This window comes from Prunus persica, chromosome G1 (genome assembly GCF_000346465.2).
Source record: "Prunus persica cultivar Lovell chromosome G1, Prunus_persica_NCBIv2, whole genome shotgun sequence".
In the NCBI taxonomy this organism is placed as follows: Eukaryota; Viridiplantae; Streptophyta; class Magnoliopsida; order Rosales; family Rosaceae; genus Prunus; species Prunus persica.
Genome location: NC_034009.1, coordinates 10,625,329 through 10,637,447, shown reverse-complemented (window position 1 = coordinate 10,637,447; position 12,119 = coordinate 10,625,329). Strand labels below are relative to the sequence as shown.

At 37.6% G+C, this 12,119-nt stretch overlaps 3 protein-coding genes across 5 annotated transcripts in view; 2 read left to right on the top strand and 1 right to left on the bottom strand.

The window, feature by feature from the left end:
• Positions 74-3,112, top strand: LOC18792211 (chaperone protein dnaJ 49). Its single transcript, XM_007222206.2, has 3 exons — positions 74-410; positions 503-1,727; positions 2,624-3,112. The coding sequence occupies exon 2, from the start codon at positions 673-675 to the stop codon at positions 1,723-1,725; it is 1,053 nt and encodes a 350-aa protein (XP_007222268.1). The 5' UTR covers positions 74-410; positions 503-672; the 3' UTR covers positions 1,726-1,727; positions 2,624-3,112.
• On the bottom strand, positions 4,179-5,434 carry LOC18791715. The gene has a single exon (XM_007225783.2). The coding sequence runs from the start codon at positions 5,035-5,037 to the stop codon at positions 4,675-4,677; it is 363 nt and encodes a 120-aa protein (XP_007225845.1). The 5' UTR covers positions 5,038-5,434; the 3' UTR covers positions 4,179-4,674.
• The window catches only part of LOC18788375 (putative E3 ubiquitin-protein ligase LIN-1), a 29,276-nt gene continuing 26,112 nt past the window's right edge, over positions 8,956-12,119 (top strand). For all 3 annotated transcript variants that reach the window (XM_020556651.1, XM_007225255.2, XM_020556645.1), the window contains exons 1-5: positions 8,956-9,881; positions 10,059-10,131; positions 10,344-10,610; positions 10,799-10,875; positions 11,003-12,061. In XM_020556651.1, the coding sequence (XP_020412240.1) occupies positions 9,115-9,881; positions 10,059-10,131; positions 10,344-10,610; positions 10,799-10,875; positions 11,003-12,061 (2,243 nt within the window). In that variant the 5' untranslated portion in view covers positions 8,956-9,114. The remainder of the gene's footprint in view (positions 9,882-10,058; positions 10,132-10,343; positions 10,611-10,798; positions 10,876-11,002; positions 12,062-12,119) is intronic.

Sequence of the window (12,119 nt, the reverse complement as noted above, 5' to 3'; positions counted from 1 at the left end):
TAAATTGCTTCCACTTCATTGTTAGTTTCCTATTTTCTTTGTTCACAACCAATGTCATGGGCAGTTTGGGCCGGGTATTTTTGTCATGGAGTCAAAAAGATAAAATAAAAACTAAAACAAATTGGAAATTAAAAAATAAAATAAAAAAGACCCATTTTTAGTCATTGCTCCATGAACGACGTGGCATGATCTAATTGGGAAGATGACCATTCATGGTGGTGATCAAAATTAGGCTTGGTGCTTTGAGTCCTTTGACGCACCACACTCCTCTGCTGTTGGTCCGGTGCTTTCTGTCCGAGTCCAATTTCCAAACCCCTCTCTCTCTCTCTCTCTCTCTCTCTCTCTCTCTCTCTCTCTCCTCTCACATATACATGCTGGCGTTGTTTCGAGGCTTCGATCGATTTCAAAAGGTATGCTTCTCTGTGATTGTTTCCACAATATGTATACATGCATGAACATGAACTGATTCATCAAAATCTAATCGGCATTTCCTTTGAATTAGGGCATATATTGAATTCACGGATGGGATAATTGAAATCTGAAACCTCCATTTGGGGCTTGGAATTGAGTTTGGTACTTCCCCAATTTGAACATTGGTTTGTCAATGCTAGCATTTCTTGTCGTAATCGAAATTTGAGAATTGGGTTTGAATTATAAGGTAGGTCTTTGATAATGGATGGTAACAAGGATGAAGCTTTGAAATGCGTTCGCATTGCTGAAGAAGCAATTGCGTCCGGTAACAAAGGGCGTGCGCTCAAATTTATCAAAATAGCGCGACGCCTTAATCAGAGTTTGCAAGTTAATGAACTTTTGGCTGCGTGTGAGAAGATCGATTCGGGGTCTCCTGCATCTTCCATTGGTGAAAAGGGTGCTACTGAGATTAAGAATGAGCCTGGTGTGGAGAAATTGGGCCAAGGTTTGAATGGGGAAGTTAGTTATACCGAAGAGCATGTTCAGTTGATCAGGAAGATTAAGAGAAACAAAGACTATTATGCCATTCTTGGCGTGGAAAAGACTTGCTCAGTTGAGGACATTAGGAAGGCTTATAGGAAATTGTCATTGAAAGTTCATCCTGATAAGAACAAGGCTCCCGGTTCGGAAGAGGCATTTAAGATAGTAAGCAAGGCTTTCAAGTGTTTGAGTGATGGAGATTCAAGGAGGCAGTATGATCAGACTGGTTTGGTTGATGAATTTGAGTACAACCAGCAACACAATGTGAGGAGGAGGAGGAGGAGAGCTGGGCATGATTTGTTTGATGATGATTTCGACCCTGATGAGATATTTAGGGCGTTCTTTGGTCAATCAGACATGTTTCGGACAAGTCATGTTTATAGAACTAGTAGAACTGCTGGCCATCAGAGGGAGGAGGTTCAGGGAGGGGGACCTAATATCATGGTTCTTATTCAACTATTACCGTTCTTGGTAATTGTATTGCTGGCATATCTTCCCTTTTCAGAGCCTAACTACTCTTTGCAGAAGACTTACAACTACCAGATTCCCAAGACAACAGAGAAACATGGAGTGGAATTTTATGTTAAATCAGAAGCATTTGATGAAAATTATCCCCTTGGAAGTGTTGCTCGATCTAACATAGAGAACCATGTTATCAAGGATTACAAGAATGTGCTTCTACACTACTGTCGGGTTGAACTTCAAAGGCGTCACTGGAGTAAGAATCTGCCTACCCCTCACTGCGATAAGTTGAATAACCTTGGAGTAGTGTGAAGGTAAGATATGATATTTCATGTTACGAAAAGAAAGAAATCTATGGTTTTTACCTGCTCGTTGTGTGCTTGATTATAAATCATCTTCCACTGTCCTAATCTTGGCTTTTACCGAAAAAAAGAAAAAAAGAAATTAATAAGTCGCTCTACTTGTTGAATTATAAATTTAAACAGATTGTCTTATATCATTGTCTTATTTAAAGCACCTTTACCATGTGGACCTCTTGTGTGAATCACATGATTCTCTATAGGAGTTTAACATCCTTATTTATTTTTTTGGTGCACTTCATTCAATCCCCAGCTCCTAAGTTGAGTTGCTGTCCAGAAATTACTGCACCCTTCATGTTTTTCATCAACCGTACACCAAATTTAAGCCCTTTGAAACATAATTCATCAAGTAGACCTAAATCGCAGTTCCAAACCCTAAATCAGTTTTCCTTTTAATCATAGTGTACCAAATAAGATAGTGTGGGAAGTTATTTTTGTCTCCTACTTGTCCCCATTTCTGTATCAATTCAAGCCGCCGTTCAAACACATTTATTCCTAAGTATCTCTCTGTTGTTCAAATCTTGAATTTATCTAGTTTAGTCAATTAAGATTCTACTTTTACTGGAAAACTGATACTATTACCCATCTTGATGTTGCTAACTGTCATATATTATGAAGAAAAGGTGAAGGCCCTTTGCCAATCGCTACTTGGCTTGTGTTATGCATCCTCTAAACCATTTATTTTCTGTGTTTGGGTATACTCTTTGAGAGCTCTTGTTTTAGTGTGTAAAAAGAAAAAATGTTTTGAATTCATGTGTTCCGTTTGTTTGTTGTTTGATCTTGCATTTCTTTCTGTTCATCATTTTGAAGATATTGTGTATTTTGTTTTTATTTTTGTTTTTATCAAGCAGAGGCTATACGGCTGATGTTGATGTAGCTTTAGTGCCACTATGATGTTGAGCATGGACGTGAGAGTACAACTGGTTAATATTGTAAATGCTGGGGACGAGTTCTTTGGAAGTCACCAAGGATTGCCTTTCCTCAACATGACTTGTTGGCCATACAGCTGTGTGCAGATGTTGTCCAGGATGCTGGTAGCGAGGGTTTTCAACACCCTAATGGCATTTATTTGGTTAGAAATAATAGTGTACACAGCTTTGGCAATTACCTGGGAGGTCAATACTAGTAGTTACGAAATATTATGAAACTTGAGCAATAGGTTTGTGATAATGAGTTTTTTCACTGAAGAAACACAAAAATTTCTTTATATTCTTTTTATCAGACCATGCAGTTTCCATTTACCATTTGGTTGTATTTATTTCAGAAAGTAAGCATATTTATGTGCAACTTAAACATCAAGCCCATATCATTAGTTGTTATTTTGTTTCTTAATGACTGTTTAGTGTATTTCTTTGCCCTTGACCAATCTCTGAGCAATCATGCACGTTGTTAGCATCTGAGGAAAGACTTTGTTTTCTTGGTTGGCATTATTGGTCATTTATGTGCTATCTTGATTTTCAAGCGACTTGTTAGAGAGCAGTTTAATCCTCACCGTGCAGCAACGCTTTGCAAGAGTATGCTCGCCATGGACACATTCACAGCATCAACGCAAATGGGCACTACTGTCATGTGATGAGTAAGAACATATCGAATCTCTTATCTGCACTGATTTATAGTTCTGAAGGAAACAACATGGATTTTTTCATGTTCATTGAACTTGATGAGATCTTTAAGTTACCTCCCTACGTGAGTTTTATGAGCTTGGGCAGCCTACTTTCCTTGAAAGCACTTTTACTTGATTGATCAAAACTAGACTTCATACAATCTGAAGATAAACATTGTTTTTCTAAAAAAATTTCACAGATTTATGCATCTCACTCATATCTGTTTATGAATCTTCTTTGTTGGTATGAAATTGCTTCCTTATTTTTATAAGCTCCTCACATCACCACACAATCCCCAATTTATTCACAATAGCAGATTTAGATTTCTGAACCCACCCACGTTCACGAGTGGTGCTTATAAAATGGAGAATTACAAAAATATCACCCTACAGAAGACCCTCCTCCACATGTTATGTCGGTCCACTGCATCTGCCACTGCCAATATATTAGATGCATATTCGCCTTTTCCTATTCAATATTTACCCAAAAGAAAAACTATATTCCAGATTTCAGTTCAACAAACCAACCTCGTCTTCAAAAGTTGTTTCTTTTTTTCAAAAGGAAGAAAAAGCAAAACATTACGTTGCAGTTCACTTTCTTCAGAATCTGAGATTCACAAGATTTGCATTACCCATTTCATCGGTACTTAAATTAAATATAATTAGTCAATGAGTACATCTCAGTTAGTTGAGTTCTACCTCCGTCCGTCCGTGTAGACAGAGATTTGAAATACCTAAATATCCAATAAATATTTGTGTAAAATTCTCTCCTTCAATCGCTTGTATTTAAAAAATATATATAATTAAAGTCTAATGAAAATTGTTAATTATATGCATTATAAATAAAATAACATCATCAATTTTGGTAAACGAAATAGAATGCATTAAAAAGTAAAAGAGATGAAATAAAAAGGAGCGTCCACGTGCAAGCGTGAAGGAGGCAGGCAGGCAAGTCGCAAAGCGAACGAAGCTCACAAAACGACAAAAAGCAAAGTGGTCTAAGAGGGAGCCGAAGAGGGCAAAACACCGCGCCTCGGCGCACCGACATGTCAAAAGCCCTCCTCAACTATTCAGAATGACCAAAATACCCTCAAACTATCACCGTGAAATTCCACTCCTCAGCTTGGTATTCGCTCTAATTACAAATCATCCCCACCCATGTTCATTTCATATATGAAAAAGAAGCTCAAGTACGTACCCCAATACTCGTATCCCTTTCTAGACGGTATAATTAATTTATAAATAAAATCCTCCAAAGCCAGATCCATGCTAATTACCATGTTGACATGTTGCTAATCATCACTCATCGTCGTCGCCGCCGCCGAAGATCGATATCCGGTTGTAAAGAAGGAAAAGGATGAGGACGAGAAACAATGCAACGCCAACAGGGGAGCCGCTGACCCTGTGAATGGTGTCAGGCTCCCCGTTTGAGAACATGGAGGAGACGAAAGAGCCGCGATCCGAAGACAGAAACTGGATGGCGAGGAGGAGAATAATGGGCAAGAGAAGAAGACCCACAGGGCTCAAGAGCTCAGAAATGCCTTCGGTTATGGCCTCGCCTTGGTCACCGAGAAAAAACGGCACCACGATCACTGCCACAACCACAACTGCCAGTAGAATCCCATGGGGCGCAGTTCCAGCTTGTCTCTCTTGATCTATCATTTTTGTGGTTTTTTTTTTTTTGTATGACTTTTGTTTTGGTTAAAAATGGGAGGCGGATGGAGACCTGGAGAGATATAGTGGTGGTGAAAATGTATAGGGTTTTGCTTTGGACGCGTTTGGTTGGATGAAGTGTTTTTTTCAAGGTGTGTGATTGGAGAAGGCAAAAGTTGATGTGGATGGTGTTTATATTATAATGTTTGCTACTTGGGTGACTCAAGGATTCAAAAGAAAAGGGTTTTATATTTGTGTTGATGGGATGATGGATGAAACTTTCTTTTTGTCATTTATTTGGAGAAAGAAAAAGAGAGAGTTGATATTAAAGTGATGATAGCTTTTCTTGGATGTGCTTCTATTTTCTGTATGGTGGGGAGGACTTTGGGTCCAGTTAACTTATTACGCGTATAGTGAGCATGAGAGAGAGAGAGAGAGAGAGAGAGAGAGAGAGAGATTTTGAAAATGGGGTTTTTGTATTTTATGGCTAAAGGCACCGACGGTGTGTGGAAATGGTGAACTTACCCAGAAGGCTGGCTCATGCAGACACACCTGATACATGAAGTTGATGCTTTGTTGTCAGGGCCATGACTTTGAGGCATGGAAATTGAAGTTTCATTTTACACACGAGTACTTTCTCTTTAGAGAGTCACATTGAGACGAAGCAGCTGTGAATGGGTGGGAAAAGCATCAAAACTTTGAGTATATTGCAATTTTCTTATTGTTTTCGTTTTTTCGCTAGTCAATCTTTCTAGTCTGTGTGTGACTTTGGAAATTTTTTTTTTTGAAGGCCTAGAACTTCAGGCCCAGATAAGAAATAGCCCGATAACAAAACAGAAATGGCTATTGTACAAAATTGGACCCTTACACTTACTGTGACCTTTCCATAGAGGGTTTGCTCAGTCAAAATAGATAAGGGGAATGCGTGTACGACTGAAGTTAGCATAATTCTTACTTTATAAACCAAACTTCTAGACTTCACTACTTATACAAGTATTAGCAAGAAAAATGTAATGGATTCGACTTAATTGACCTTAACTATAATGGTCCCAAACGAGCTATAATAAGAGCACTTATATCCATTTGTCATGGTAAAAGGCAAGAGCATGCAAAGACAGTTACTGTTCCCATAAATAGTGCACAACCTAGCAAATTTTTTGAGATTTTCTACTCATTTTCATGGTAACCCAAGGGCAATTACTATTCACATGAGATTAATTTTATTTATATGTATGAGATTAATGAATAAAAAATTGCTAGGTATGTATGAAAAGATAAAAGTTCTGAATTATTTGGTAATTTTTCAGAATTTTTTTAATTTTTTGTTCTTCGCCGATGTCAGCTCTCTCAGGTAGCAGCTCGAGTTGATCTTGCTTTCGAGCCTGCTCAGTTTTGATAGAGTCCACATCCTGCCCGGGCTAGAATACATTGGTGGAGAGATTTTTTCAGCCCAGGGGCCTTTTGGCCATGGATAAAAATGCTCTAACATCAGAAATTCTGAGGGAGATTTGGAATAAACAATATTTTCTGAGGCTATTTAATTTTTTGGTCTATTTCTGAAACTAGAGAGATTTAGGATAAACAATATTTTTTGCAGGAAACTTTTAAAAATGAAACACCCAGTATTTTTGAATGTACACACTTGACCAGCCCACAATCACATGCCCCCTCTGATCACATGCCCCACAGTGCTTCCTATAATTTGGTGCATGGAACCCTTAATTGCACAATTAACAAAAGCACTGTTAAGAAAAGCATCATGTGCTACCACGCCTTACATGGATTCTTTTTTATGATCCAAGCACATTATGGTGACAAGATTATCATTGTGGAAGGAAAATCAAATACGCCCATGTTACATCACATAAGCAAATTGGATTAAAAAACCATTATGAATTTCGGTTCTTAGCTGAAATTGATTAATTATGACCCATTATTGAGCAAAAATAAGATAATGCAATTATAGAAAGTGGGATTCAAGCGAGAGATCCCATTCGTTTCCCTTTCAATCGGGACCCATTGATGTGACCTTGGTTTAGCTCCTTTGCTCGTAGCTTTTCATTTGGGATTGAAAAAGTGAAATAGAATTCACAAGGGTGTGAAAAGCATACGTGATTTAGGTTTAATTAGTTAAAATCGTTTGCCTATCTTCTTGTATTCGAGTTTGGTTTCTCTTTTTGTATATTAAGAGTAGCTTAGAATATCCTTTTGTAAACAACGGAATTTAATAGTCTAATGAAAAAATATCTTGACTTATAAACTAGTGTGTTTTCAGATTCAAACTCCCTTCCTAACTTTCGTGAAGAAAACAAAGAAGAAAAAAAAGAAAAAGAATAAGGGTGGCAATGGTCCCAACTCAACTTTTTCATGTGGGCCAGGCTAAACAATCAAAGTTTCTGATACGATTCTAGTCCAGTGGAAGGCAGAGCCCATTCCAGCCTATCATTATCCCAAATGTGGCAGAAGTTCTCTCCTTTTATACTTTTTCCGGGTCAATTATTCATGTTTTTTTTCTCATAAGTTAAATGAAGAGATGGAAGAAGTGTATGGTGTATTTTGAGCAAATATTACTAAAAGAGAAACCAAAGAAAAGAAAAGAAAAATAACAATAATCACATCAATCCTTCCTTTCCTTCCTTCTTAAGCCCGTAAATAAATTCTGAGTTGACAAATGCATGTGAAGGGATGTAAATTCAACGTTGAAAACACCACACTTTTTTAGAAGCTCAAATTTTGTGCCCGTGACAGACAATAGTCCAATCCAATCTGTACTATAGGGACCTCTCCTGGATAGCAATTTATACATTAATCAGGCTTATAAATTATCTACAGAAAAATTCACGGGCTTAACATGCAATCTAGTATTTTGCAAAGACTTTGACAAATTATATCTACAGAAGAATTTGTTTATTATATCTCGAGTATGAGACGTAAGATCTTTGTAAGATTTACATAAAATAGACCGAGCAATGTTTTCAACTTTGTGGAAAATGCGTTATTATAATATAATACACGTAACATTCCCTCAATAATAGAATGGGGTTTCTGCAGTTGCTTTAGAGTAATGTCCCTTTCGTGACAGCGTCACGAATGCTCACCATCTCTGGCCTTCATCACACCAAACAAAAGAAGATGAAATTGATCACCCAGATATCAGGCGACATTAGAATATGATTACCACGCAGTGACGCAGCTGCATGTTAATCCAACAACTCAACAAAGTTCTGCGGGTCTTCCATTCTTCTCTGGCCCTTCTTTAGCTCTATAATTTTCAAGATGGGGCCTGAAAGAATCTTATAATATAAACTAAGTGTGTAAAATAATAATTCTACAGAATGTATACAGTGCTGGTAAATGATATTAGGGTAAAGTAGAATGAAAGATGAAGTTGTTAATCAGAATTGGGGTCCAGCTCATATGACGTGGCCTGCTCTGACAGGTCAACATGCTATCTGCAGTGCTGGTTTGCTTGCGCGATTATCAAGTCATCCTAAGTACGAATATCTAGAATTTGCCTGCACTAAATACATCGCATTAACAAGAGTGTTATTAATAATACTGTATTAAAACGACAAATTATTGTCTAACAAATGTTTATATTGTTAAAATGCAAATTTAGATTATATAATTATTGAATTTTTTCTTTGAATTAATGCGTGGTTCAAATTTACGGTCTGACAAATGAACTTTACCAATTTATTTACAACCAAACTTCATGTTTATTGTGCAGGATGATGGTATGCTGGAGCCCTGGACGAAGGAAGGGACTGAGTTAAGGGTAAGAAATTTCTTAACGTAGGAAATAACCCAAGTGTTATAATATTAGGACATGTGAAGGTGACCACTTGGGAATGTTGTTTTCTTTCTCATCTTTCCCTCCCTCAATGGTGGCAACGGTCAATTTTTTGTCTGTAGCAGCAAGCAAACACATAGAGGGGGTCCATTGAAGTCTGGAAATTGGCTGGAGCAGAAAGTCACGGGATTTGATCCAAACCCCCTCCAAAAGACTCTCCTGACACTACTATTAATACTTATCTCCTTTGAAGATAGTTCTTTTTATTCCTATATGAAAATCAATAACCAGTCATGGTGGAAATGGAAGCTACCTCCTCTTCTGCTTCAATGGCTTCCTCATTCCATGAACAAGAGAGACTGGACTTGAAATCCATTTGGGCAGTTGTCATTTCAGTCAATAGTTGCATTCACAAACTCATATCCAATGCCAAAGCTAGAAATTCTATACGTCTCAGATGCACCTTCAAGTTTAGTGCTCAAAAAGAGGAATTCTTCGAATTTTCGGAGCAATCTGTCATATCAAATCTTTACTGGGGGATTGACAGCATTGAAGCCGCGATTCGAGCAAAATGCCCAGAACAAAAAGCCTCTCTGCTCAAGAAGGCAGAGCAAATGCTGCAGGTTCCGGCGCTGCTCGATGAGCATGGAGTCACAGCAGGATTTAAGAACTGCTGTTTGGTGTGCTGCTCATACTTTTACCTCTCAGTGGTTAGGAAGCTCCAAGAGGATGAGTGGCAGGTTGCACTGCATTTCCTGCAGGCAGTTCTGGTGTTCCCAAGGCTTGTTCAAACAGAATTTGCACCTGAACTTTGTGAACGGATTTTCGCTTCATGCACCACCAACTCTGGAAAACAAGAAACAAGAGAAAGTAGAAGCTTGGGATCAATTTTTTCGGCAGCTTACATAGAGGATGACAAAGATGAAGCAATAAGGCTGATGGCAAGGGTGTATAGGGATTGGCTGATGTATTATCAGGTCATGTTATATGGAGAGACAACTCAGTTGCACTGCGGATACAGAGAAATGTTTTCCCCTGATAATGAGTCACAATATTCTATGTAAGTTTTTCTCAGGTTCTGCCTATCATAATATTCACAGGGTTGTGTTTCTCTAAAGACATGTTATTCAATCATACTGTACTCTTTAATCACTTCACTAACAAACCACAGATAAAATTTAGTTTTTGAAGCAGAGTTATTTGAATTTAATATCAGAAAATCTCACTCTGTGCACAGGCATGGGAAATCCAGCAGCTCAGGCTCTTCAAATACAACGGAGGATGAACATAGCTTGCACCCTCACTGGAATGTAAGCCTTGTCCTATATATGCATATCTTCCTCCAATATCAGTGTGCAATTTCAGTATGTGATATAAGTTTGAAAGAAGATTTTCTCCCATTCACTTCTGTATAAGTTTCAAAATCACTTGTCTTCCGACCTCCACTGGTATAATAAATAGTTTGAACAAAATCCTTTTCCATATATTTCTTTTAATTTTTTTGGTATGATACTCAATGCAGCATCAAAAGGTGCACCCTTTTGATCCTCAACAAGATACTGGTGGTGGCATGGAAGAAGAACTCAAGACTTCCATCTACATCCCAGAATTTGAAGAATATGAGAAAACCACAAAAGATTTGGATCAAGCAACACATTTTGATGTTACCAATTTCCTAGGCAGTTCAAGTATCAAAAGACTCCAAGATATGCTGGATGACTACCAATCAGATATGCGAACTTCAGTGGATTCGTGCTCTGAATTTTCTGCATATGACAATGAGTCAGAGGTTTTTTTTTTCAAAAGACATTACTATCTTTAACAAAGATTTAGCTGTTGAAAATATAAATGCATCCTTTATAATTCAGTAGAAACAGACTTGATTGATGAATGAAATTATATCTTCTAACAAAACCAGTTAATTATTGTTTTAAGAACTATAGTTGCATTATTTTCACAAATGTCTTTGTAAATCAGGTTATGGATGATGGGGAATGTTCAATGACAACCACAAGAATAAGTGCAGATCTCCCCAAGTCAGAAATTTGTGATTGGTTGGTTCATACTCACAATTATACCTTTACCTATCTGTTTTCTCTTTTGGAGACCCAAACCTCATTATAGAAAACTTAATGTCAGAGCTTAATATGTTTTCCTAATTTCCAAGCACTGACTGTACAGGAAGCTGCAGGATTCAGTGCCTAAAGAAGCCCCTGAAGTAAATCATTCTATGTTACTTGGCAGCAGATGCCCAATCAATTTAACTTTAACTATTTCAGAACATAGAGATAAAAAGCCAAACATCCTTCGGAGTTGCTACGTAGAGAATGAGTGTGCATCTCAGAAGAACTATAAGATCAACCAGATGGATCACCAAAGAAGTAATTCAAGGAGAAAACCGAATTTGCATACCCCAAAAAGCTTTCTTGAAGTAAGTTCATATTCTGCAAAAGATTCCAAAAGTGAACTACTAGGTATCACTGAAAAGGCAATTTCAAAACTATTGTACTTGGAAGGATTAGGAAAATGGGATGAAGATTGTGCTTTAGAAGTTACAACAATATATGAACTATTAGGCAAAAAGAAAGGAGAAAAATGTGCTATCTTGAAAGACATGATATTGGATCAACTGCTAGCAGGTATTTCAACTTCAAAGGAGGAAATGATTATAAGGGCATCAGTGTCCATACTAACCAGTATTGTTGCAGCAAATAAGTCAGCTATAGAAGACATCAAGAAGAAAGGTCTACAGCTGTCTGATTTGGCAAGTGCTCTAAAAAGAAATGTGCATGAGGCAGCAATACTGTTTTACTTGATGAATCTATCTCCTGCAGAAATTAAGAGTTTAGAAATTTTACCGATATTGGCAGGGGTCATGTGCAATTCAAACAGTTACATGGGTAGGTCAGAATCTCTGCCAACACCTCTGACAGCATCCCTGATGATTATTGAAATTTTAGTAACTGCATTTGACCATTGCACAAATAACATGCACTTGGCTGAAATCAGTTCTCCAAAAGTTCTTCACGGGCTCATAGATGTTGCAAGAACTAGTAACATTGAAGAATTGATCTCTTGGGCTACTGTTCTTGTAAAATGCATACAATATGATGGACATTGCAGAAGATACATATCAAAACAAGCTCCTGTCGCTCCATTTGTCCATCTCCTAGAGAGTAACAAGAAGCATGCCAAGTTCATAGCACTGGAATTTTTCCATGAGGTTCTTTGCATGCCAAGGTGCTAAAAATGCTTCAAATTCCAATATTTTGAATAGTTTTTATTACAACAATTCAAG

Bases quoted from the DNA above. Each gene is read 5' to 3' on its own strand.
- LOC18792211 (XM_007222206.2), top strand. From the start codon at position 673: ATGGATGGTAACAAGGATGAAGCTTTGAAATGCGTTCGCATTGCTGAA.
- LOC18791715 (XM_007225783.2), bottom strand. From the start codon at position 5,037: ATGATAGATCAAGAGAGACAAGCTGGAACTGCGCCCCATGGGATTCTA.